Source organism: Saimiri boliviensis, chromosome 5 (genome assembly GCF_048565385.1).
Source record: "Saimiri boliviensis isolate mSaiBol1 chromosome 5, mSaiBol1.pri, whole genome shotgun sequence".
Lineage (NCBI taxonomy): Eukaryota > Metazoa > Chordata > Mammalia > Primates > Cebidae > Saimiri > Saimiri boliviensis.
In genome coordinates this window covers 1,016,836-1,044,062 of record NC_133453.1, presented here as the reverse complement: position 1 = coordinate 1,044,062, position 27,227 = coordinate 1,016,836, and the positions used below count along the sequence as shown (strand labels likewise).

Here is a 27,227-nt window from a genome sequence, read left to right as displayed (position 1 = left end):
TCTGGTAAATGCAAAAAAAACAAGTATAGTATTGATGTTTTTTCTAGTCCAGCTTGACATATCTCTTCCATTTAATTAAAGTGTTTAGACCATTTATGTTTAATGTAATTATCAATATGGTTGAATTTTAACCTATCATCTTCCTATTTGTTACATCTGTTCTCTATAGTTTTTTCTTTTGGATTTTAAAAAATGATTTATTAATATTATCTCCACCACTGGCTTATTAGCTACAACTGTGATTTATTTTTCATGATTATTCTAGATTTAAAACGCATTTTTAACTTAGTTTACCTTCAAAGATTATACTCTTTCAAGTATGATATAATTATCTTATAAGTGTACATCCATTTCCCCCTCTGGCCCTCATGCTATTATTGTCATATATATTACTTTACACATGTTACAAACCCAATAATGCACTGTTAGTGTGTGGGGGTTTTGTTTGTTTTTGAGACAGAGTCTCACTCTGTCATCCAGGCTGGAGTGCAGTGGCACCATCTCCACTCACTGCAACCTCCGCCTCCCGGGTTCAAGCAATTCTCTGCCTCAGCCTCCAGAATAGCTGGGATTTTAGGCACCCATGACCATGCCTAGCTAATTTTTGTATTTTTAGTAGAGACAGGGTTTTACCATCTTGGCCAGGCTGGTCTTGAACTCCTGATCTCATGATCCACCCACCTCAGCCTCCCAAAGTGCTGGGATTACAGGTGTGAGCCACCATGCCCAGCCAGTGTTTTTTCTTTAAAGAGTTATCGTTTAAGGAGATTAAAAATTAGAAAGTCTTCATGCTAATATATACAATGGAATGTGGAGAAAAAAAATTAGAAAGTCTTTTATATTTACCCGCGTGTTGACTATTTCCAGTCTTCTTCATTTCTTTGTGTAGGTCCACATTTTAAAAAAAATTTTAAAGTTTTAGTTTAGTTTAGTTTTTGTTTTTGAGACAGAGTCTCACTTACTCTGTCACTCAGGCTGGAGTGCAGTGGCACTATCTTGGCTCACTGCAACCTCCACCTCCCAGGTTCAAACAATTCTGCCTCATCCTCCCAAGTAGCTGGGATTGCAGGCGCCACCACCACTTCCAGCTAATTTTGTATTTTTAGTAGAGATGAGGTTTCACGGTGTTGACCAGGCTGGTCTGGAATTCCTGGCCTTAAGTGACCTGCCCGCTTCGGCCTCCCAAAGTGCTAGGATTACAGGCCTGAGCCACCGTGCCTGGCCCAGATTTCCATTTTTATGTCATTTTCCTTCTGCTTGAAGGACTTCCTTTAATATTTCTTATAGTGTAGACCTGCTGGCATAAATTATCTCTGGTTTTTTTAAATCCGAAAATATTGATCTTCACTTTTTGAAAGATATCTGCTGGGTGAGTGTAGAATTCTAGATCGACTTTGGATTTTGTGTTTTAAATTTTTTGAAGGTACTGCTCTCTTGTCTTCTGATTACCATAGTTTCTAAGGAGAAGTCTAGTATCATTGTATACGCATCTCTTTTCTCTGATTGCTTTTAAGATGTTATTTTCATTACTGCTTTTCAGCAATTTAATTACTAGGTATATTGTTGTAAAAATATTAGTTATATTGTTAAAAATATTTCTTCTGCTTGGTTTCATTAATCCTCATAATTTGTGACTGTATCATTTCCATGAAATTTGAAAAAAATCTCAGCCATCTTCACATGTCCTTTTTCCCTCTCCTCTAAAGAATCAGATTGTTTGTGCATTAAATTTCTTAATCTCGGCCCCAAGCTCACTGGGGCTTTGCTGTTTTTAAGTCTTTTTTCTCTGCCTTTCATTTGGAATATTTCTATTGCTATGGTTTCAATTTCACCGATTTTTTTTTCCTACACAGTCTAACCTGTTCATCCCATTCAGTGTACGGTTGTTTCATCTATTTCACTCTTTACTCATGTAAATTCTAAAGGGTCTTTTCTGCATTTTTCATTTCTCTTCTCATTATGTTGACATTTTCTTTTCTATCCTGAGCATATTTTTAATCTTTATAATAATTGCTTTAAAATTACTGTCTACCGATTTCAGTATGTGCTTTTTAATACAATACTTTGACTATATGTCTATGAACAGAAGTGGAAAGACGGTAAACAATTCTTAAACCCCAAGTGTAGCACTGCGTTTCACAGTGGCGTGGCTTAGAAGTTTTGAGGCTGTTGAGCAGGTGAGTAAATAGATCGAGAATCACGTGATCTTCTCTCGAAGGTGGGAGTTGCAGACACGGAAGGGAGGAGACAATGAGATCTGTGGCTTTGTGTTAGATTCGACGTGAACATACCGGTGTAAGCTCGTCGTACGTTTCTGTGTATTATGATAGGCGGGTGTAGACGGGTTTGTACCTCTGTGTGTGTACCTGCATCCACATTTCCTAGCTCTGTCCGCTGAGAGGAATGGAGGCAATAATACCCCGATAGCAAAGGGCACTTCCATGCTCAGATCTTGGTTGCTGAACACCGGTCTCCACTGGAAGGAAATGGAGAGTCTTGGAGATCCTCGGGTTGATGGGAAGAGAATACAGTGAGCCGGAGCACCTTGCTGTGCCGTGAGGACGACACGCTAGGAGAGGGAGGGAGGTGGCCCGGGACGCAGAGGCCTCCACAAGGGGCTCCCACTGGGGGTCAGAGGGACGCAGAGGCCTCCAGAAGGGGCTCCCACTGGGGGTCAGAGGGACGCAGAGGCCTCCAGAAGGGGCTCCCACTGGGGGTCAGAGGGACGCAGAGGCCTCCACAAGGGGCTCCCACTGGCAGGGTTGGGGACAATTTGAGCATTGAAACAAACGATAGTAACAGATTCTGACCTGTTAACCAAAGGAGAAGTCCGTTTATGGGTCCGCACTGATCTGAGTAAATGGACGATGAAACAGACGCGAGGGGCCGGCGGCGTTGCGCTTCCTGAGGCGGGTGGTTGCATGTGCTCACGTGAGACGCTGTCCTTGCTCACGGGAAAACGCCCTGAAACGTGTCGGGGGCAAAGGTCACCGGGTCTGCAGCGGAGTCTCACATCCGCCTGCGTGCTGGGTGATAAGGTGGATGAGAACCCCCTGACGGACAAGCGGCCAGCTGTCCCCTCCCCCAGACAGCGCTCCGGAGAAACCCGTGCATTCGTTCACCGATGAGGGACTCGGGGCGTTCACTCGTTCCTTCCTTCAGGCCGAAACCCCGATTGCGCCCTTGCTCTGATTCAAGGAGGCGGAGGGCAGCCGTGCATCTTTTTCCGGCTAACTTCGTGTATTGTCGTCTCTTGTTCCCCGTGCCGTCGGGCTTCCAGAACGGTGCCAGCTCCTAGAAGCTGCTCAGCAGCTTCTGTCGTGGGGATGATATATCCGTAATTCCATCATCCAAAACTCAGGGCTTTTGACACGGGGGTGAAGTCTTCCTCGTCTGTCGCAGGGGCAGGGTTTTACGAAGCACACTGGGGGTTGCCATCTCCTACGGGTCCGTGAGGCGTATTTCTCTGAGTTACCCCACCGGCATCCGCCCATGCCTTGACTTCTCCGAGGAAACGTGCTGCTTCACGACGATACCAGATCGCGTTCTCCGGCTGTGCTGTGACTGGCGTCGCTGGTTATGGGCCCCGGGGGGGTTCAGCGTCTCCGAGTCAGTGTGTGTCCGTCCTGCAGCCTCCCCGTCTTTCCTTCCCTTGCAATGAACTCCCCCAAGTGGGCTCACTGGATCCAAGGCAGCGAGCTTCTCAGGGTGCCTCCCCTCTGTCTGCCACTGCCCGGAGGGGCATTCACAGGGACACCTGCCCTGGGTGGAGGTGGCCGCTCCCCAGCTCTGACATGCCCAGACCATGCATGTCGCCAGAGCTGTCTTCCCCGCTGCTTCGGGGCCACCTGGGGCGTGTTGGGAACGCGGAGCACCCAGGGCAGGTCCCACGTTGGGGAGCAGTCAGTGCCGTGACGGGGCTCCTGGCTCAGACCCCACCTGCCAAGCATCGCTCCTCCCTCCGAGAGCTGCTCGTAGTGACCCGGCCACCCCTGACCTAACCTGACCTACTCTGCAGGCTCCAGTCACCTCCTGCCCCCATTTCCTGGGAAGGGGTGTCCGGGACAAGCCACCCCCACAGGGTCCCAGCCGAGAGCACGCCTCCCGCCCCGTGGGCCTCTGGGTCACAGGATGTCCTGGTGTTCTGATTGGGGGTGGGGGTGGGGGCTCTCTCTGGGCAGAGCCAAGCACAGGACAGGCTGGAAGGGCGGGGCCCGGTCACACTGCCACCTGCCTGCCACCAGCCAGCTGGGAGCCCCTGCCCGGCTTCACCCCATTCATCCTCTGCGGGGCCAGCCTCCACATCCGGGTGCCCCAGTTTCTGTTCCGGTTCTTTGCAAAGCAGGGCGAGTCATTCATTCAGCCACAGGTGTCTGGTGTTGGACACCGCTGCGGGCAGCCGTGGCCTTGCTCCCGAGGCGCCTGGGGCTCAGCGCGTGCTGAAGTCATTTCTGGGCTCTGCAGGCTGGTCTGGGGACAGCAGGTGGGAGCAGGACGGTGACTGGCCCCGGCCCGACCCCAAAGTCTCCACACAGGCGGGCAGCCCAGGGTCACACTGTCCTCTGAGCTTGTCCAGGAGCTCGTCAAGGGTCAGACTCGGCCTCTTGGGCCCTCGAACCTATCCTTCAGCAGCCGTGTCCCACCATCTGCTCTGAGTGGGGTGGAGGCAGCCTGGGGGCGGGGCGTGGGGGCGGGGTGTGAGTGGGGGGCGTGGGGCAGGCCAGGCCAGCAACTTGAGATTTCGTCTCTGACGCCATGGTGGCTGCAGAGGTGCAGGGTGGCTGTGAGGAGGCCCCTCCCTTTGAGGTGTGGACGGGCTCAGGGCCACAAGGTCTCAGGAGGCAGCGGCCCAAGCTGGTGAAGGAAAGAGTGGTGTGGATACCCAGGTAGTGCGGGGCCTCTGGGGAATGGGGCTGTGGTCCTGCCGGCCATCGGGACTGGCAGGGCACCTGGCCAAGGTGGGCAGCACGTGAGGCAAGGAGCAGGAGGCGGGAGCTGCTGCTGGCACACGGAAGCAGAGGGGCTGAGCAGAGGGGGAAGCTGTGAGGACAGCAAGAGGGTCAGGGCCTGAGAAGGGGCACATGCTGGGGCCGTGGCTCCATGGGGACAGAGAGAGAGGACGTGGCCTCCATCAGCACCCTCCTGGGAACCCCTCCCTACCCCTCCCCTATCCAGGCACTGAATGCAACTCAGATGCCCCCTCCTCCAGGAAGTCACCCTGGCTGTCCCTGGTAGCTCCGTTCCCTCCCATTGAAACACTCCCTTGGGTAACTGCTTCAGTCCCAGGTACAGTTCCCTGGAGGCCCAGCCCAGTATTGCCCTCGGCTGGGCCTCCAGGGGCCAGCCTCCTTCCCTCCAGGGCTGGCATGAGGCCGCTCAGTGGGAAACCGACCCTTCAGCCCCAGAGGCCCTGCCCATCTCCCCCCGACCCCGCCTAGGACGCCAGCCCCCACTGTGCCTGTGGGAGGAATCCTAATTACCCGGAAAGCTGCCAGGAAATAAAAGACGTGCCTACATTTTTCAAAACAAGCTTCTAGAATGCCTCGGGGCTGTGCTGTTTCCCTGTTGGCAGAGGAGTCAGAGCGGGAACCACAGCACCACCCTTTGCGATCTGAGCTTTGAGGAGCCAGGGTGCTGCTTCCCAGCTCCAGGGCGCTCGGAAACCTCTTGGGTCCCTGGCTCCCCTCCAGGCCACCCTGCCCTGCTGAGGTCCGGGGAGCAGGCTGTCACAGCAGCACTCGCAGCCCCAGGTCACCTCCCGAAGGTTCCCCAGACGCTCAGCTCCTTCCTGCTTTCATCCAAATCAGAAATGCCACCGGAACGTGTCTCTGCTTCCTCTGGAGCCGGCGGGAGGCCAGCCCAGTCCTGCAGGAAAGACGTGGGTGCCCAAGGGCAGGAGGGCCCTGAGTGTCTGTGGCCAGCCCCGCCCCAGGTGGAGGAAGGCACAGAGCCCCCTCCAAGTCCCCAAGGCACTACGGCTTTGGGTTCCATGTGGCCTGGGGGCTCCCCAGGGTAGCAGCTGACCAGCAGCGCAAGAACCTCAGCCTGCTCAGAGGGGTCGGAGCATCCGCTTCATGGCAAGGCCACCATGAAGCTGGCTGGCCTTGACCACAGCCTGGGAGAGGAGGGTGAGGGCGGGGTGTGGGGCATTCACCAGGATGGCCGCCACACTCCGCTCTGTCCAGCGCAGAGCTTTTTCCAGGCGGCCTGTGTGTGAGCCCCTGCCGGGACCTTTCTCACCTCCCTGAGACTGTGACGCCCAGGTGGCAGCCTTCCGTGACAGTCTCAGGGAGGTGCTCGGCTGGGAGGAGAGCGAAGCCCGCACTGACCCAGGGCCTGGGCTCTGGGCAGCAGGCAGGGCCGTGACCCCGAAGGAGACCAGAAGGTGGCCACGGGAGGCCCTGGACGACAGGGTCCGCAGGGAAGGACGGGGGGTGCTGGGGACGCAGCCAGGCCCCGCTGTAGCACCTCTGCCCTGCAGACTCAGAACAAGCACCATCCTCCTTCCCTGCCTGGGGGCAGCAGGTGCCCTGGGTCTCCTGGCACATGGAGCAGTTACATTTCTGCAAGTGTCCCCGTGGCGCTGGGCAGGCCTGCCAGGGTGGCCTCCGGGCCCAGACCCCAGCAGACAAACACCGGCCCTCCAGCAGGTATCTGAGATGCCAGCACTGGGCAGCCGGCTGGCGTTCCCGCCCCTGAAGTCAGGACGAGGGACGAAGGCCACGCCGCCCTCTCAGTGTGCAGGTCCACGCGTGGCCGTGAGCGGGACGTGAGACAGCCTGATCCTTTCTCCTCGCTTCCGTGTCTGTAGGGCATGTTTTACAAGGTGCTGTTGCAGGTAGGAAAAAAAACAGTAATAAAATGGTTACTTTTCAGGAAGCAGAGTTTTCCCTACCCTGAAGGAGAAGCGGGACCCCAGCGCTGGGAGAGGGGCTCCCTCCCCGCTTCTGGTCCCCGGGCGCTCTGGCCTGGGCCTTGCCCACTGCCCCCTTCCACCGGGGTTGGAACGTCCACATCTGGAGGAAGCTAGTCCCGGGCCCCTGCCAGGGGAGGGCGCCTGCCAGCTGTCCTGGCCTGGCAGGGGAACAGGGCCGCCTTGTTCTGCCCCTCCTGGCTCAGCCCCCAGCGGGGAGGGCGGCAGCTGTCTGCGGCGGGGAGAGAGGAGGGCTGGGCCGGGGCAGGCGGCGGGTGGGCCGGAGGCCTCTGGGCACCACACACCTGCGTGCTGGGCTCCCGCTTCAAAGGCCGAAGGGAATCTCAGGGCAGCAGCTCAGGAGCCAAGCGGGGAGTGGGGCCAGCTTAGGAAGAGCATGGGGGTGTGGTGATGGGCAGCAGGGGGCCCCCACACCAGGCAGGTGGCCACAGCAGCCTCCTGCCCCCAGAAGGTTCTCCCTCAACCCAGAGGCGCCGCTGGTCACTTCTGACCCTTAAACACATGCCAGAAAGGGCACAAAACACATACGTGCAAAACGTTAGTAAATGAGATGCAAACCCTGGTGGGCCCACCACCGGGCCAAGAGCAGACACTGCCACCACCCCCTCGCCGTCGCCCCCACCCTCTGCTGTCACCCCCACCCCACACCATTACCCCTACCCCCCGCCGTCACCCCACCCCCCACCGTCACCCCCACCCCACGCCATTACCCCACCCCCCGTCGTCACCCCACCCCACGCCGTCATCCCCCCACCCCACTCCGTCACCCCACCCCCACCCCCCGCCGTCACCCCACCCCCCGCCGTCACCCCACCCCCCACCGTCACCCCCCACTCAGTGCCATCACCCCTCCCCAGCGCCGTCACCCCCACCCCACTCCGTCACCCCCACCCCCCACCGTCACCCCCCACCCAGTGCCATCACCCCCACCCCGCGCCGTCACCGCACCCCCCGCCATCACCCCCACCTCCCGCCATCACCCTCACCCCACTCCGTCACCCCCACCCCCCCGTCACCGCACCCCCCCGCTGTCACCCCCACCCCACTCCATCACCCCCACCTCCCGCCATCACCCCCACCCCGCGCCGTCACCCCACCCCCCGCCGTCACTCCCACCCCGCGCGGTCACCCCGAGGCAGCCCTTCCGGCCTGTGGAAGCGCCGCTCACGCCCGCCTTTCCCTCCCTGCGGTTGTTAGGGTGGCTCCACATGCCTGGAGGTGTCACCTCTGTGTAGCTGCGTGGACAGATCACAGCTCGTCTGTGTCGCAGTGGTGGACATTTGGGGCTGCTGCTGCTGCTGCCGCTGCTGCTGTTTTCAGTGAATTTGTCCAGCCTTACTGAGGCGTCGTTCACAGACAAAGCTGTGTGGTTTGATTGTGAAGTGACGACCACAACACCCTTCAGCACACACACTTGTGCGTGTGTGTGTGATGGGAACGCTGAGCAGGTTTCGGGTCAACGAGGCGGTACTGTCAACCACGCGGAGACCCCAGAGCACCTCTCCGGCTCCAGTCAGCACCTCCCCATTTCCCACCCCATCCCAGCCCCTGGCAACCAGCCTTCTCCTCTCTGCTTCTGTGAGTTCAACTTAATGTTTATTTATTTTATTTTATCTTAGAGACAGAGTCTCCCTGTGTCACCAGGCTGGAGTGCAGTGGCCTGATTCTAGCTCACTGTAACCTGCAACTCATGGGCTCCAGTGAGCCTCGCCCTCAGCCACACCCGCCCCGCCCCACCTGCCTGTCCCTAGTAGCTGGGATTACAGGCATGCACCGCCACGCCCAGCTTGTTTTTCTTTTTTTGTAGAGACAGGGTCTTGCTATGTTGTTCATGTTAAAATGCGTGCGCTGAAGGAAGAGACCCCCGCAAATGGGCTTTGTGTGAGCAATATGACTGTTTATTCACCTGGGTGCAGGTGGGCTGAGGCCGAAAAGGTGTCAGCAGAGGGCAGGGGGATAGGAGTTGGTTTTATAGGTTGGGGCAAGTGGCAGTCTGTTTTACAGAGGTGAAGGGCGTCCCTGGATGCATGGTCACAAAGGTAGGGATCATCTGCTACAAACAGGCATGATCATAGGGTGGGGGGGTATCAGTTGCAAGCAGAGGGGAGGTGTCAATTACACATCACACGGGTGGGTGTCTTTCGAAACCCGGTGTCCAGGGGGAAATCCCGCCAGGCTGAGCGGGAACAATGGTGTCATGTTGCAGGGAGTCGAGGCAGGAACAAGCTGCTTCACTTCTTTCTGTGGCCGCCTGGTTACTTGTGGTTACTTCAGACTTCCTGGCTCTTGGGGACCATCCAGAGGTGTATGTCTCCATCACCAAGGCTGTAATGGCCAGGCTTGGACTCGCAGGCCTGACAGTGCAGGCTGGTCTTGAACTCCCGGCCTCAAGAAATCCTCCTGTTTCAGCCTCCCAAAGAGCTGGGGGTTCCAGACGTGACCCACCACACCTGGCCGAGTCGTGTCTCGCTCTGCCTGGCTTATTTCGCTGAGCACAGCGTCCTTCACTGTTGTTGCAGATGGCCGGACCCTCCCTTTCTTTGTGTGGCTGAATCATGTTCCGCTGTGTGTGCGCATGTCTGTGAGATACACCACATTTTGTGTATCCATCCGTCCGCAAACACTTAGATCGAGTCTGTGCGGATATTCTCTGAGATGCTGATTTCATTTCACTGGGTACATACTCAGAAGTGGTGTTGCCGGCCATACGTTAGTTCTGTATTTTTTATTTTTTAGGTGGAACTGTTCCTAGCTTTAGAGTACTCTTTTTATTTTTTTTTTGAGATGGAGTCTCGCTCTGTCGCCCAGGATGGAGGACAGTGGTACGGTCTCGGCTCACTGCAATCTCCGCCTCCCGGGTTCAAGCCATTCTCGTGCCTCAGCCTCCCAAGTAGCTGGGACTACAAGTGCACACCACTGTACCCGGATAATTTTTGTTATTTTTAATAAAGACAGGGTTTCACCGTCTTGGTCAGGCTGGTCTTGAACTCCTGATCTCAGGTGATCTGCCCGCCTCAGCCGCCGCCCCAGGCCTGGACGACTCCTAACAGTGCTGTGTGTGAAAACTCTTGAAGGCACGTCCCAGTGCTCACAAGGCCACATTTGTGTCACGTCCACACCCAGGAGTGGGATTCTGAGCCGTGGGATGTGTGGCACGTGGCTGCTCCCGGCACCACACCCCGGCCGACGCTTCTGCAGATGAGGCAGCTACGTGGCGGGAGGCCACTTTTCGTGTCCGTGAATGAGCTGAGCCAGCCTCCGTCACTTGCCCTTGGATTTCGTCTTCTGTGGGGTGACTGTTGAAGTCTTTCCCCTCTTTTCTGTGGAGTTACCTTCGTTCTCGCTGATCTGTGGGGGCTCCTTGTAACAGCAGAGCGTCAGCGTTCCACGTGTCCCTTCTCATCCCGCGCTTCTTCGCCCTCTTTTGGCATCCGTGGGCGGACAGAGGAGTGAATTTTACTGTAGTAAATCCTCGCACTGCTTTCCACGTCCTGTAGCGGTTTTGTTTCGTCCTTCACGTTCAGGGCTCCAGCACACCTGGAGGTGATCCTACTGTGTGGCCCGAGGTCAGAGGCATGCGGGTTCCCTCTGGAAGGAAAGCAGAGCAGGGCCAGCACCCCGTGGAAAAGCCGCCTCTCCGCAGCCCCGCGGCTGTGCCCGGCTGTTCTGCTGTGCCCGGCTCTCTCCCCTGCTTCTCCGTCCCTGAGCAGGACAGCTGGGCACTGTGGCCTGATGAGCAATGCTGGCATCTCCGAGAGCAGGGCCTTCCGCCCTGTTTTTCACAAGAGGGTCTTGGTTATGTTGGACTTTGCATTTTCATGTAAAATGTGGAGTTGGCTTATCACGTTACGCACGTATCCCCACACCTGTTGGGATGTTTGTTGGGACTGAATTGACCATACAGATCAGTGCGAGGAGCACCGATCCCCCTACGATGCTGAGCTGTGCGATCTGGGAATGTGGCTTCTTTCTGTACTTACTCAGGCTGACTTTAACATTGCCAGCAAGGTTTCCGAATTAGGTGCTAGATTTTTTCACGCTAGCATAAACAGCATCTTTTCTTTGACCTCGTTTTCTGGTTATTGCTGGTACATAGAATGACAATTGATCTTTTACATTTTCTAACTTTATATCCAACTGCCTAACAACACCCACGAGTCTTGGTAAATCATCTCTGCGCAGCGTCCTTGAGGTTCCCACGTCCACGTGCAGCCACGGGCTCCTCCCCAGTCGTTTGACTCTTTGACACATTGTGGCGTCTTCCTGCGCTTCCGAGACCTCCGTGAACCGCCTCATAGCAGTGGTGCTGGGGGACCCTCGGCTCGTTCCGAGCCTCGGAAAGCAAGCGTCTGGGCTCAGCGCTGAACACGCTGCGTGCGTCCGAGGCCCTGTTGGCCTGCAGTGGCCTTCTGCGCCTCGGGTGAGCCCAGCCTGTCCCAGGGTTTTAATCACAAATGGATGTCGGCCCTTATTCCAAGGCTCCTCTATACGAATTAAGATAATAATATGATTTTCTCCTTTAATCTGTTACGTGGGTCATTTAGATTGATAAAGCTAATGGCAAATTAAATTAATTGGTTTTTGGATATAAAGCATAGCTGTGTTCCTGACAAAAACCCAGCCTCGTCGTGGTGGAGAATTATCCTCTTTGTATGTTGCTGAGTTCAGTTTGCTCATCATCCATTGAAGGTTTTAGCAAGCGGCCGTTTGTGTAGTTACCGATTTGTGTGCTGTCTGTGCTAAATTGTAGTACCCAGGTTACAGCAGCCTCACCAAACGGTCTCTTCTATCTAGAAGAGTCTGTGTGTCTCTGGAATTATTTCCCGAACGTTTGGTGGAACTCACTGGTGATGCCATGCGGACCTAGAGTTTCCTGCTGGGAAATTTTTGAATATTAATTCAATTTAATGATTATATAAGAAGTTGCATTTTCTATTTCTACTTACATTTGGTAAGTTGCATTGTCAGTTTTTCGTTTTATATAAAATGTCAAGATTGTACCCTCCTTACAAGCTAACAAGTGACCCTGTTACTGGTTCACGGGCACTGGCGGAAAGCGTGAGGCTCCCACGTCAGAGCCTCTCTGCACAGCACGCAGCAGAAGTGAAGGTTTGTGTGGGTTTCTGCAGCTCTCCGAGTCCTCCTGGCGCGGCGTGGAGGGGACCAGGGAGATGCCGTGGCCTGTGGGTTTGCATCACAGCCAAGAAACCCAGAGCTTGGGGGATGCAGCTGTTCCAGAGCAAGCCTGCTCTTCGCCCCTGAGGAGGAAGCACTTTATCCCTCGAGGAGGGTTCTGCAAACACAGCCCTAGGAAGTGAGCCAGGCAAACAGCAGACAGGGCCTTCTGTTCTCCTGCAGCTGGCAAAAACGTGCAGAGGCATCGGGCACGCAGGGCGCCTCTCCTACCAAGCCACCTCCGCAGCCTCACACATGCTTGGCCAAACTCAGCTGTCCACACCCGTGTGCCACGCTGGCAGCCAGAACCAGACCCTTCTGCTCCCCTCCGTGGCAAGCGGTAAAGGCTGCTGCCCACGGGACCCCCGCAGCAGGACCCTCGGGGCCCCCAGCACAGTCAGCTGCGAAGAGTCCCACAGAGCCCCGTAGGCCTGATTCGAGAGCCAGGATGCCGTCTGAGGCCTGGCTATTATCCTTGTGACCCACGCAAGGAGTTCGACTGCCCTGTTGATCTTTGACACCACTGCCGGTGATTACAGAGGCAATTTCAAGCTCTGGCGGCTGACCCAGGGTTGAAAACACCGGGAGCCTGTGGGTGGGAGGGATCCCGGGATGTCCGTCAGTACTTGACGAGTGACCCATGGCTGAGGGACCGAGGCAGAGGGAGCCTCACTGTCAGATGCAAATCGCCCAGGAAGTCGAAGGCTATCAGCGGTGTGGCTACGGCGGGCTGATCGGACTGGAACAGCAGCACAGTAACCTGGAGAGTGGACCCCACTGGTGGTCCTGGGGGTGGGGGCAGGCGTTCCCCACAGTGAGACAGGCAGGCCAGCTTCTGTCAGGAGACATTGGCTTGGTATGTGGAAGTCGCTTCTGCCAGCCCATGCACGCCAACTCACATGCAGCGTGGGGCCCCTGTCCCCATCCACGATAATGGCTGCCTGGCCACTTCCAGCCCAAGAGGGATCCAGGAGGCAGCGTGGTCTGACCAGAGAGCACCCCTTAGTGTGGGCACCTATGAGAGCAGCCCTGGCTGTGCAACAGTGGCCAGGATTTGTCTGCACCCCAGCAGGCCCCCAGTGTGAGGATGTCGGTGTCCCGGGCACCAGACCGCAGACGGCGGCAGCAGCCTCTTCTGCAGAAGTCCAGGGAGTGACTGTTTTCAGCTTTCCAGGCCGTAGGGTCTCTGCTGTTGTGAGAAGGCAGCCACAGACAGGACGTGAATGAGTGTGCTCAGCGGTGCTCCCACAAACCCTGTTTCCGGAGGCAGGCTGGGGTCCACCGAGGACAGGTGCCACATCTGACTCAAGGCCTGTTTGTGTATGCCCTGTGCACTAAGAATGCTCTGACTACTTCTAAAGGGCTGCAAAAACAAAAAGAGCAAAAAAGAATGTGCAGTAGAGACCACGTGTGGTCCACAGGGCCAGAAATATTTTGATCTGGCCCTTCCCAGAAAGCCTGCTGGCTCCTGGACAGACCAGACCATTTGCAACAACCAGAATTCAGTAAAACTCCGATGTTTCTGGTCCCTAAGAGTCCTAAGGCCAGGGTGGCAGCTTCCAGCCCAGCCCCGATGCTCACTGGTCTTGCGCTGTCCCCCAGAGTTGGTGCTGGCGCTGGATAGCCACTGCCCAGGGCATGCCACTGGGTTCCTTCTTAGCCGGACCATCCTTGAACCAGGCCCAGGCATCGAGGGCCCCGTGAGTCAAGCACCCCACAGAGCCAGTGGCTCACTGCAGGCACTGGACTGGAAGCTGAGCTTCCATAAAGGGGTTGCTGCCATTTTTTCTTGTAAATCCAAGATGGCTCTTGGCTTTGGTACTTTTGAACATGCCACCTCCTTTAGGGGGCTGTTGGGCACTGCCCTTATGTGACCAAGTTAAAAAACCCCAAAATGGGGGGTCAGGTCGCCGAATCACAAAGCCCTCAGGGGTCACGCTCTGCTCCTACAAGTGCTCACTGCAGGCCAGTAGCCACCCCCCTTGGAGAGGGTGAAGCGGGGTCCCGCCCTGGGCAGGGGCTGGTGCGGGGCTAGGAAGTGGCCTGTCCACTCCAGCGGGCTTCCCTTCTCTTGGGCTCCCCACTGTTTCTGCAGAAGGGACAGAGGGGAAGGGAGGGGCCATCCACGGGTCCCCTCTTATCTCTGCATGCCGCAGTCCCTGAAAGTCCCCGGACACCACAGGACTGGGACACGCGGGTGGGAAATGCCAGGTCAACAGCAAGTCCACCTTCAGATGTGAAAGCTGCGCACACCCAGATCCCACCCTGGAGCTCACTTCACCCCTCTGCAGACCCCTCGCTTCAGTTCTGGTGCCTCCGTCCCTATGGGGACACGTTCGCCTGCACAGCTGTCTGGGTCCACGAGAGTGTCACAGAAGTTTGGGGTCCCGTGCCCCTCCAGCCCTTAGCTCCTCGTCAGCACCCACCCCTCTTCCCCACCCCTGCACTTCCCACATCCAGAGAGGGTCCGGGCTCAGAGGCCCCTCCCTTCTACCGCCCCTCCCTCCCTTTCTATTCACGCACCATGCAGTTCACTGTTGTAAAGTGTACAAATAGGTGGCTCTTCACACATTTACAGAACTGTATACCCATCACCACTTTCTGGCACGTTTTTCCTTACCCTGAGTAGAAACCACTTGCCTTTTAGCCCTCAGCCCAGCCCCCCATTTACCACAGCTCCAGACAGCCACAGCCTCTCCTCTGTCTCCCCGGGATTTGTCTTGTGGACATTTCATACAAATAGAGGCATTGCCTTTCAGGATTGGCCTCTTTCGTTTAACGTGTTTTCAGAGTTTATCAATGTTGTCGCGTGGATCAGCACTTCACTTCTTCTTATTGCCAGATAGTATTTGTTTGTCCCTGTCCGTTCATTCATTAGTGGATGGGCATCGGGACTGGTCGTCTTTTTTGGCCGTTGTGAGTGAAGCTCCCGTGAATATTTACGTAAACATTTTTCTGTGCACGTGTCCGTTGTCCTGAGCATATGTGATAGTGTAAGTGGAATTGCTGATGTGTATATTAATTCTTTAATTATTTGAGGAAATGCCAGACTATTTCCAAAGCAGCTGTACCATTTAATATCCCACTGGCAAGGGAGGAGGCTCCAGTTTCTCATCAGCCCTGGTGATTGTCGGTCTTTTTCATCACAGCTGTCCTGCCTGGTGAAAAGTGTGTTTTCTGCATCTCAGTAATAGTTAATTCTGTCAGGCGTCTTTCTGTATGTTACTGTCTCCTTCTAAATCTGCTCCATGATAATGCCTATTCACCTTGTTGTTATGGAGTTGTAGTAGGACTTTATATCTTCTGGCTATCTGATTATGGCTTGCAGGTATTTCTCCCTGTGGGTTGCCTTTTCATTTTCTAAAGGCATCCTTTGAAGCACAAATGTTTTCAATTCTGACAATATTTGGTTCATCTATTTTTTCTTTTGTTGCCTGTGCTTTTGGTGTCGTATCCAAGAAACCATGGGATAATCCAAGGTCCCAAAGATTTACACCTGTGTTTTATTCTAAGAGTTTATAATTTTAGCTCTTAATTAGGTCTTTGATCCATCTTGAGTTAATTTTTGTATGTGTTGTGAGGTAGGGATCTAGCTTTCTACTTTTCATAGGGATATCTAGTTTTACCAGCACCACTTGTTGAAGATTCCATTCTTTCCCCCACCGAATATCCGTGGCACCTTTGTGATGACAACAGCTAAATTGGGTGGCCTTGTTTCCAGCCTACCCCTCACTGCTCAGCTTTATCAACAGGTAGACTCGGTAGAGTGTAAAGGAACTCACTCTGCCCACCCCTAACCACTGCAAACACTGACCACTTGTGAGGGGCATTCTCCACTGGGGTCCTCAGAGACTTCTCCTTTCTCCTAACGTGAGCCACGGTGGCCTTTGTCCTTCCTCTACCAGACGTCATTCCTCTGTTATGGTAACATTCCTTCCTCCATTATTTCTTCTAAAGCTGGTGTTGGTAAGTTGTATTTCTCAAAAAAAATTTATATTTTACCTAAAATATTTGAAAATATTATTATACAGATGTTTATAAAATCTTCTGATTAGCTTCTTTGATTGTGTCAGGGGCTGAAATGGTCGTGTCTTTTTCAGTCTTAAGCAATTTGTGCTTTCCCTTTCTTAATCACTTTCACCAGAAGTTTATCTATTTTATTCATTTAAACAAGTTTTGGCTTTGTTGATGATTCTCTTTATTCAGCATTTGTTTTCTATTTTACGAACTTCTGCCCTTAATTTTTATTTTTTCTTCCCTTACATATGAGTTTACTATATATGATTTTATTTACCAAACTGTGTTTAGTATATTTACTATATATGAGTTTATTAAATTTTGTGTTTATTTACTATATATGGACACTAAAATATGCATGTAATACCGTGAATTTCCGTTGAAGTTCTGCTTTCTCCACATCCTCACGAGTTTTTGCTAAATAGCATTTTTTGTTATATTTCTTTACAGAGTTACTTATATTTCTCTTTTATTTTTTACCTCCATTTCCTGATGATGAGAATTTGTATTTCTTAACGTCTACTTTTTAAGTTATTTCTAGTACAATTACACTGTGGATAAAGAACAATGTCTGTAGGTTTTGCAAGCATCTCAAATTTGTTGGCAATTGCTTTATGGCCCCATATGTGGTAAAAAAAAAAAAAAAAAAAAAAAAAAAAAAAAAAGTTCTGTTGTGATGTCTATTAGGTCATTTATTAGTTGCATTGTTCAAATTTTCCATGTTCTGACGTATTATCTTTGTCTGCACCTGGTCCTTTACCAGAGAAGATACACTGACCTTCCCACCATGATTGTGAGTTGAACCGTTTCCTTCTGTCCGTTGTTCGCCTGTGTGTGCTGAGGCCTCACTCTTAGGTGTACACAGATGCGAGCTCTTGTAGCTTTATAATGATGAAGTGACCCTCTTTGCCTCTAGCAATGCTTTTTGCCTTATGGCTTTTTAATCTGATGATAATATAATTGTACCAGCTCTTGCTTTTGATTAGCATTTGGATAGTTCAAATTGCAACATTTAATTCATTGTCATTTTTTTTTTTTTTTTGGCAGTCTCTCTGTGTCACCCAGGCTGGAGTGCAGTGGTGCGATCTCAGCTCACTGCAACCTCTGCCTCCCAGGTTCAACAACCCTCCTGCCTCCTGGGTTCAAGTGACCCTCCTGCCTCGGCCTCTCAAGTAGCTGGGACTACAGGTGCCCGCCACCACACCTGGCTAATTTGTTTTGTATTTTTAGTAGAGAAAGGATTTCACTATGTTGGCCAGGCTGGTTTTGAACTCCTGACCTCATGATCCGCCCACCTCAGCCTCCCAAAGTGCTCAGATTCTAGGCACGAGCCACCGTGCTCGGCCACTCTACCACCTTTTTTGTGCAAAATTTCCCACCTGTTGTGTATTTCTTTCTCTCTCCTTTCTTGCCATGTTTTACGTATCGTGCCTTATTTTATTTCTTCATCTGTTTTTAATTTTTTAATGAGACGGAGTCTCGCTCCGTTGGCCAGGCTGAATGCACTGGTTTGATCTCGGCTCACTGCAAACTCCATCTCCTGGTTCAAGCGATTCTCCTGCCTCAGCCTCCCGAGTAGCTGGGATTACAGGTGCCCACCACCGTGCCTGGCTAATTTCTTTTGTATTTTTAGTAAAGTCAAGGTTTCACTGTGTTGGCCAGGCTGGTCTCTAACTCCTGATCTCAGGTGATCTGCCTGCCTCGGCCTCGCAGTGTTGAGATTTCAGGCACGACCCACCATGCCTGGCCAATCATGCCTTGTGACCCCTCGGTCAGCATAGAATATGGACACTTTCTATTCTTCTGGTGAATACTCAACACCAGGGGTCCTCAACCCCTGGGGCTGCAGACCAGTACTGGTCTGTGTGTGGCCTCACAGCAGGCGCGAGCAGCAGGAGGGTGAGCGTTACCGCCTGCGGTCAGCCTCCTGTCAGATCAGCAGTGGCACTGGATTCTCATAGGAGCACAAACCCTGTTGTGAGCTGTGCATGCGAGGGAGCTGTTGTGTGCTCCTCGTGAGACTCTGACTAATGCCTGATCATCTGAGGTGGAACAAGTTCATCCTAAACCACCCCCCGGCCCCCACCCCAGTCCACGGAAAAATTGTCTTCCATGAAACTGGTCCCTGTTACCAAAAAGGTTGGGGGCCACTGCCCCAGACAATACAATACACACTTTTAATTTATTACAATTCACTGATAGGTTCATTTATACCTTCATCCTCCTTCTGGGAAATGCAATGACCTTGGGACACTTGAACATGATTTATCCTCGGTGTATATTGTTGTCATGAATTTTAATTCTATAGATTTTTTAAACCATTTCACAGGGCAGCATACATTATTTCTTTATATTTCATTTTCCCTTCCTGCCTTCTTACACCTTTGATCTTACATTTCTGTCTGACTTGAAGCTGATCCATTAACTTCTCGGTTAGTATGGGTCTGCTGTGCATTATTTACCCGAATTGCCTTTATTTTGCCTTCCATTGTAAAGGGCATTTCATCTGAATGTAAGACTTTAAGTTGGCAGTTGTGTCATTTTTGTTTGGAGGGTTTTTGTTGTTTTTGTTTTTTTCTTTTCTTGGCCGTTTTCTTGTAGCACCTTGAAACTACGATTCCACCGTTTTCCAGCTTTCCTTGTTGTTTATCAGAAGTCAGCTGTCAGCCTATTGCACTGTCCCCAGTGGTAATCTGTTTTTTTTCTTTTTAAGATTGTCTCAGGCTGGGCGCAGTGGCTCATGCCTGTAATCCCAGCACTTTGGGAGGCCGAGGCAGGTGGATCACAAGGTCAAGAGATCGAGACCATCCTGGTCAATATGGTGAAACCCCGTCTCTACTAAAAATACAAAAAATCAGCTGGGCATGGTGGCGCGTGCCTGTAATCCCAGCTACTCAGGAGGCCGAGGCAGGAGAATTGCTTGAACCCAGGAGGCGGAGGTTGCGGTGAGCCGAGATCGCGCCATTGCACTCCAGCCTGGGCAACAAGAGTGAAACTCCATCTCAAAAAAAAAAAAAAAAGATTGTCTCCTTGTGAATAATTTGTGCAGCAGCAATAGAAAAAGAAAAAATAATTCAGATTGTCTCCTTGTCATTGACCTTCTGCATTTCCAACGTTTGTTTGATGTGGCTTTGTTTTTATTTTTCTAGCTAGTGAATCACTGGGATTGCTGAGCGTATGGCTTGATGTCTTTTGTCAGTTCTGAAAAATGCTCACCCTTGCCTCGGTGTCTCCTTTCCTTCTGGCGCTCCACGTTGGGATTTGTTTGGTCATCTTACTGTTTTCCATTATGTCTCATCCTTTCTTCTGTTTTCTCCATCTTTTTGTCTCTGTTCAAAACATTTCCTTGTGTCAGGATAGTTTCTTCTGACCTTATAGTTCCAGTTAATAGTTCTTCCTTCAATGCATCAAATCTGCTCTTCATTCTATCCAGTCAGTTCTTAACTTCTGTTAGTTACTTATGTCCTGTTCATTGGTTCTTTAAATGTGTTTTGATTAAATAATTTATATTCCTGCTTAAATTTTTCTTCCTAGTCTTATTCTCTCAATTATTTCATTGTGACAAAATACACATAACATAAAATTTAATATCATAGCCATTTTTAAATGTACAGTTCAGTGATCAAAGTACATTCACATTAATGTATAATCATTATCAACATCCACCCACAGAACTCTTTTCATCTTTCAAAATTGAAACTCTAATCCTGTTAAATAGTAAGTCCCCATTCCCCTCTTCCTTCACTACCTGGAAATCATCTTTCTACTTTCTGTCTCTATGAATTTGACTCCTCTGGGTACCTCATATAGGCAAAATCAGATAGCATTTGTCTTTTTGACGAGCTTATTTTACTTAGCATAATGTCTTTAAGGTTCAGCCATATTGTAGCTTGTGTCAGGATTTCCTTACCACCCCCCCCCCCCGACTTTTTTTTTCTCAAAGACAGGATCTCACTCTGTCACCCAGGCTGGAGTGCAGTGGCATAATCTTAGCTCACTGCAACCTCCACCTCCCAGGTTCTAATGATTCTTGTGCTTCAGCCTCCTAAGTAGCTGGGATTACAAGCATGTGCCACTATGCCCAGCTAATTTTTGTATTTTTAGTAGAGACGGTTTTTTGCCATGTTGGCTAGGCTGGTCTTCCTGACCTAAGGTGATCCACCTGCTTCAGCCTCCTGAAGTGCTGCGATTACATGTGTGAGCCACTGTGCCTGGCCAGGATTTCCTTACTTTTTAAGGCTAAATAATATTCCATTGTATGGACATGCTGCTCTTTGTTGACCCATTCCTCCTCAGTGGACACTCAGGTTCCTGCCAGCTGTTAGCCATTGTGAATAATAATGCTATGAACATGTGTCTACAAATATCAATCTCTTCAAGGCCCTGCTTTTGATTATTTTTGGTTGTAGACCCAGAAGTGGAATTGCTGGGTCATGTGGTAATTCCATTTTTAATTTTGAGGAATCACACATTTTCCACAGCACTTGCACCATTTTCCACTCTCAGCAACAGCGCACGAGGATTCCAGTCTCTCTGCATCTTCACCAACACTTGTTCCTTTCTTGGGTTTGTTTTTTTAATGGCAGTGATGCTGAACGTATGTGCTGAGTGGCCGTTTGTGTACCTTGGGAGAAATGTCTATTCAAGCCCTTTCTCATTTTTGAAACAAGTTTTTTGTTGTTGTTGAGTTTTAGGAGTTCTCTCTATATTCAGGATATTAATCCTTTATCAGACATACAATTTGCAAATATTTTCTCTTATTCTGTTTTCAGGTTGCCTTTTTACTCTGCTAATGGTATATTTTCATGCACAAAAGTTTTTCATTTTCGTGAAGTTCAATTTGTCTATTTTTTCTTTTGTTGCCTGAGTCTTTGGTGTAATAGCAAGAAATCATTGCCAAGTCCAATGTGATGAAGCTTTTGCCCTATGGTTTCTTCAAAAGTTTTACAGCCTTTGCTCTTATGTTTAGGTTTTGGCTCTACATTGAGTTAATTTTTGTATATGGTGTGAGGTAAGGGCCCAGCTTCATTCTTTTGCATGTGGAAGTCCAGTTTTCCGAGAACCATTTGTTGAAAAGACTGCCCTTTCCTCACTAATGGTCTTGGCATGCTTGCGAAAATCATTTGATGATATATCGAGGGCTTGTTTCTGGGTTCCGTTTTATTCCATCCGTCTTGATGCCAGCACCACACTGATGACTAGAGATCTGTAGTCAGTCTGGAACCCTGGAAGTACAAGTCTTCCAATACTGTACTTCCTTTCCAAGTTTGTTTTGACTATTCTGATAAAACTCTTCAAGTTTGTGTTGATCTCTTTGAACCTGGTTATTTCATGTTCTGAGTTTGATCATTCTAGTAACTGCTGTTTCTGTCATTTCTGTCTATTCCGCTTGGTGGGACCTTGCTTCCTTGGGTGGCCAATTATCTTTGATTGTGTATTTGAAAAATTGTTTGCAGGAGTAAATTGAAGCCTAAGATGATGCCATCTTCCTCGAGAGAGGGTTTTTCTTTGCTTCTGTGTAGAAGGTAGGAGTGCTTCCTCTGTGTAAAAGGCAGGGGTGCTCCCTCTGTATGGCAGGGGTGCTCCCCCGTGTGGACGGCAGGGGGCTCCCTCTGTGTGGAAGGCAGGGTGCTCCCCCTGTGTGGAAGGCGGGGTGCTCCCCCTGTGTGGAAGGCGGGGTGCTCCCCCTGTGTGGATGGCGGGGTGCTCCCCCTGTGTGGAAGGCGGGGTGCTCCCCCTGTGTGGAAGGCAGGGGGCTCCCCCTGTGTGGAAGGCGGGGTGCTCCCCCTGTGTGGAAGGCGGGGTGCTCCCCCTGTGTGGACGGCGGGGTGCTCCCCCTGTGTGGAAGGCGGGGTGCTCCCCCTGTGTGGAAGGCGGGGTGCTCCCCCTGTGTGGATGGCGGGGTGCTCCCCCTGTGTGGAAGGCGGGGTGCTCCCCCTGTGTGGATGGCGGGGTGCTCCCCCTGTGTGGAAGGCGGGGTGCTCCCCCTGTGTGGACGGCGGGGTGCTCCCTCTGTGTGGAAGGCGGGGTGCTCCCCCTGTGTGGATGGCGGGGTGCTCCCCCTGTGTGGAAGGCGGGGTGCTCCCCCTGTGTGGAAGGCGGGGTGCTCCCCCTGTGTGGATGGCGGGGTGCTCCCCCTGTGTGGAAGGCGGGGTGCTCCCCCTGTGTGGATGGCGGGGTGCTCCCCCTGTGTGGAAGGCGGGGTGCTCCCCCTGTGTGGATGGCGGGGTGCTCCCTCTGTGTGGAAGGCGGGGTGCTCCCTCTGTGTGGACGGCGGGGTGCTCCCCCTGTGTGGACGGCGGGGTGCTCCCCCTGTGTGGAAGGCGGGGTGCTCCCCCTGTGTGGAAGGCGGGGTGCTCCCTCTGTGTGGAAGGCGGGGTGCTCCCCCTGTGTGGAAGGCGGGGTGCTCCCTCTGTGTGGACGGCGGGGTGCTCCCCCTGTGTGGAAGGCGGGGTGCTCCCTCTGTGTGGACGGCGGGGTGCTCCCTCTGTGGACGGCAGGGTGCTCCCTCTGTGTGGACGGCAGGGTGCTCTCTCTGTGGACGGCAGGGTGCTCCCTCTGTGTGGACGGCAGGGTGCTGCCAGTTGGGGACTACCTTAGTCCCCGTTCCAGGATTCACTCAGAGGGGAAGTGCAGAGGGTCTTTCTAAAGCCGGGTTCTGGGACATTCTTCCTGGTGGCCCATCATGACGGTGTCGGGCTGAGCTCCGAGACCGGCAGCCCCTTCACCCGGGTCCCTGCACCCTGAGAGGTCGGAGCCCGTGCCCTCATCAGCTCAGACGCGTGGCTCGCAGGCTCCAGAAGCCTACTTTGCACAGTTCTGGAGGCTGGGAAGTCCAAATTCAAGGCCCTTCAGCCAGCCTCAGTGACTGGGGAGGGCCTTCTTGGGTCATTGATGGCATCTTCTTATGTACCTCCTGGCGTGAACCCCATTCGTGAGAGCGCCACTTTTATTACCCAGTCACCTCCCAAAGGCCCCACGTGCTAGCGCCATCCCTTTGGGAGTTAGGATCTCAATGTAGGAATCTGGGGAACACAAACATTCCAGCTGTGGCCCCTCCTGTAAGTAGGAAAAGCAGAGCACAGAGAGGTGGCCAGCGAAACCACCTGGTGGACGTGGCAGTGGGCATGGGGTCAGGGTGGAACACGTGCCTCTCACTGCAGAGGTACCGCCCAGAAGCCTCCTGGGGCTCCCCACTGCCGGAGGCCGAGCACAGCTCCCCCATTTGACCACTGCAGCCCCTCCAGCCTCCCCGGCCATGCTGGCCCTTGGCCATCCCCACCTCCACTCTAGTGCGGGCACCCCTCCGCTGATCCCACCTAGTGTGCCCCTGCTCACCTTCCCAGGCTTAGCTCAGATAATGGGGCTTCGTCTCGCCTCCTGAGGCCCCGCTGGAGCAGAGCTGAGGAGCAGTAGCTGCTGGGCAGGCCCAAGGCCCCAGTGACCGAGGCCAGGGCCGAAAGAGGGGCTTCCCTACCCCCGCAGCAGCCATCCGGGGCTGGGTACTCTGCAGGGCGTCGGGTACTGCATGCAGGTCAGAGCCTGTGCCCTGAGCACACAGCCTGGCAGGAGGGGGTGCAGCAGCCCTGGGGTCCCATGTCAGGGACGGGCTGTCAGGCCACCCTGGCGATGCCCTGCCTGAGGCTGGCTTCCCCTCAGAGGATGCCTCGCAGCGGGGCTGGGGAGGCTGCTGGGCCACCTGCCTGCGCACAGCCCTGACAGCCCCCACTCCGGCCTTCTGCCTCCCAGGTAAACAACAATGGGATCATCTCCTTCCTGAAGGAGGTTTCTCAGTTCACCCCGGTGGCCTTCCCCATCGCCAAGGACCGCTGCGTGGTGGCGGCCTTCTGGGCAGATGTGGACAACCGGCGTGCAGGCGACGTGTACTACCGGGAGGCCACCGACCCAGCCACGCTGCACCGAGCCACGGAGGATGTCAGGCGCTACTTCCCTGAGCTCCCGGACTTCTCCGCCACCTGGGTTTTTGTTGCCACCTGGTACCGAGTGACCTTCTTTGGCGGCAGTTCTTCATCCCCCGTGAGTCCAGGCACTGGTCCTGCGGAGGGGGGATGTCTGGCTAGGATCCAGGGTCTCCCCACACCAGGGCCCCACTTATGGAGGCAGGTGGGGTACAGTCACTGGTCCATACCCAAGAGGGGAACACGTGGTGGAAACCACAGAGCCAGAGTCAACGAGAACATAGCCCCCACCTTCCCCAGTGCTCCTGGAAGCCACCTGCCTCCGGGAAACACCAAATGCCCAAAGCAGCAGCTCGCATGTCAGGGAGAGGCGTGTGGGTTGATAGGGTTAGGAGGATTTCCATTTGGAATGGCCCAGGACACAAAGGGTTAAACTGGAAGGTTACTCTGCTTATTCTCTATTCCTTGGTAATGCCAAACATGACAGAAGTGTTGACTCAAGAATAATCCCCACGTGGCAGGCTTGATGAGCTCTGGTGAGCTGATAGTCGCTAACAAGGACAGCTGGCCACTCTGGTGGCAGCTGTGTTTCCTCAGCACCTCCGGTGGCCGCTCTGGTGGCAGATGTGTTTCCTCAGCAGCTCCAGTGGCCGCTCTGGTGGCAGATGTGTTTCCGCAGCAGCTCCGGTGGCGCTCTGGTGGCCGATGTGTTTCCTCAGCAGCTCTGGTGGCCGCTCTGGTGGCAGATGTGTTTCTTTGGCACCTCTGGTGGCCGCTCTGGTGGCAGATGTGTTTCCTCAGCAGCTCCGGTGGCTGCTCTGGTGGCAGATGTGTTTCCTTGGCACCTCTGGTGGCCACTCTGGTGGCAGATGGTGGCTGCTCTGGTGGCAGATGTGTTTCCTCGGCACCTGTGGTGGCCGTTCTCGTGGCAGATGTGTTTCCTCAGCACCTCTGGTGGCCACTCTGGTGGCAGATGGTGGCTGCTCTGGTGGCAGATGTGTTTCCTCGGCACCTGTGGTGGCCGCTCTGATGGCAGGTGTGTTTCCTCGGCAGCTCCAGTGGCCGCTCTGGCGGCAGATGTGTTTCCTCGGCACCTGTGGTGGCTGTTCTCGTGGCATATGTGTTTCCTCGGCACCTATGGTGGCCACTCTGGTGGCAGATGGTGGCCGCTCTGGTGGCAGATGTGTTTCCTCGGCACCTGTGGTGGCTGCTCTGGTGGCAGATGTGTTTCCCCAGCACCTACGGTGGCCAGGCCTGCACTGGGTCATGACTGTACGAGACAGACAGTGACTCCCTAGGAAAGAGCTGTGGGTGCAGAGCAGCCGTCTGCAGAGCTGTGCGTTCACGCACTTAATAAACACCTTTGAAGAGGCACCTTCTAAGTGACAGGCAAGTGCTCTAGTCACTGCACAGGCAGCCCAGATGAAGCAGACAGGACGCATCTGCCCAGGGGTCACCTGGCCAGGTGTCAGGAAGTGCTCAGAAGCATAACCCAGCCTGGGCACTTCCAGGAGCAGGCCCATTGACAGAAAATGGCCAGTTAGCTCCGTGCATCCGCTCATTGCGCCTCTCCAGCTCCCAGAGCGCCCCCGGGCACTAACTGGCTCTGGTCTGCCCTGTCCCTGCACGGTGCCACTGGCCCATCCTGCAGCCCTCTCGTCTTCGGTCGTTTTCCAGCTGTTAGCACGTGGGCTTGCTTTCCTGAGGCAGAGCGCGTAGTCTCTGGTGCTGACTTTATGTCAGTGCAATGCATGACCGTGCATCTTCTTCAGTGGCTGCAAGCTTGCCTGGCACCAGGCGGTGCGTGAATTTGTTTCACATGCACCCCACGACGGGACAGCTGCAATCCCAGGGGCCTGAGGCAGGCATGGCATAGCCCAAGTCACCTTATTCATGATCCTGTCCTGGCATGCATGTTTAGAAGGGAGACTGCTGCCTGCAGAATTCCAACTTTCCTCTCAAAAATCTACACATTCAGGCCGGGTGCAGTGGCTCACACTGGTAATCCCAGCACTTTGGGAGGCTGAGGCAGGTGGATCACCTGAGATCAGGAGTTCCAGACCAGCCTGGCCAACGTGCTGAAACCCTTCTCTACTAAAAATACGAAAATCAGCCAGGCGTGGTGGCGGACGCCTGTAATCCCAGCTACTTGGAACACTGAGGCAGGAGAATCACCGGAACCCGGGAGGCAGAGGTTGCAACGAGCCGAGATCACAACACCGCACCCCAGCTGCCAGCTGGGTGACAGAGGGAGATTCCGTCTCAAAAAAAAAAAACAAAACCAATCTCCACATTCACACTCACAGAAGCCACATGTAAAAGGGCCTCCTTCCTTGCACCCCAGCTGTCACGTTCCAGCTTAAACCCATGACATCTTGAATTTCTAGTGCGTTTGTTCCGGTGTTATCGGCTAGCTGTTTTCTATGACGTGTCTGTTCATACCCTTTGACATGTTTTCTGTCGTGCTTTTGGTCTCGTTGATCTGTAGTTCTCGAATTAAGGGTCTGGATAGTTTTAGCTGCCGTACGCGTTACAAATGCGTTGTTCACTTTGCCGTTTGCCGTTAGCGTGGTCTTCACGGCTTTTCTCAGTATCCAGAAGCCTTTCGCAGTCAAGTGTGTGATTCTTCCTTTGGTTTTCGCTGTGAACGAACATCACGCTGGAAGGTCCTTTCGCTCTCCTGAGTTACTGATACTCGCCTGCACTTTCTGGGACTTTCCCTTTATTGGATTGGGGATTTCTTTGTGTGTGTGGAAAGGCGGACTCTGATCTGATCCTTTCGGGGGCTCCTGTTCGCCCCCAGATCGTCTCTTAAACAGTCTGGATCCTTCCCTCGATCCTCACGCGGCATCTCTTACCTGCACTCTGCCCACCGCTATTCCCATGCAGTGGAAGTCTGCGAAGCCGCCAGGCCTGACTGGGACCCGCGGCAGCGCGGCTCTTCCTGGCTTCTTTGTACCTTTCCTCTTTTCCGTTTTACAGTCTTGCTCATTTCACACGGGAGATTTTGTGGCTGTGGCTCAGTGAGTGCTAACACTCGGCACTCTGTCCCTCCCCACCCCTGCGGGAGCCTGAGCCCCCAAGAGCGGGGGACAGGGTCTGCTCCCACGTGCTGGCCCTGCACCTGCCCCGGGTGCTTCACTCACTCCAGCAACAGCTGTGGGTTGGGGACGGCCTCTGAT

The 27,227-nt window shown here is 53.3% G+C and overlaps 1 protein-coding gene and 1 long non-coding RNA gene across 7 annotated transcripts in view; one reads left to right on the top strand and one right to left on the bottom strand.

Annotated features, from left to right (window-relative positions):
• Positions 1-27,227, top strand: part of SNED1 (sushi, nidogen and EGF like domains 1) — an 89,756-nt gene that overhangs the window by 5,162 nt on the left and 57,367 nt on the right. For 5 of the 6 annotated variants that reach the window (XM_074398733.1, XM_039469739.2, XM_074398732.1 and 2 more), the window contains exon 2: positions 23,876-24,163. The exons of the other annotated variant lie outside the window; for it this stretch is intronic. In XM_074398733.1, coding sequence (XP_074254834.1) covers positions 23,876-24,163 — 288 coding nt within the window. The remainder of the gene's footprint in view (positions 1-23,875; positions 24,164-27,227) is intronic. 6 annotated transcript variants of the gene reach the window in all.
• On the bottom strand, positions 127-7,444 carry LOC141584515 (uncharacterized). The gene is made up of 3 exons (XR_012517572.1): positions 7,219-7,444; positions 2,811-6,829; positions 127-2,476 (listed from the first exon to the last, which is right to left on the bottom strand). It is a non-coding gene; the product is annotated as an uncharacterized LOC141584515 (long non-coding RNA).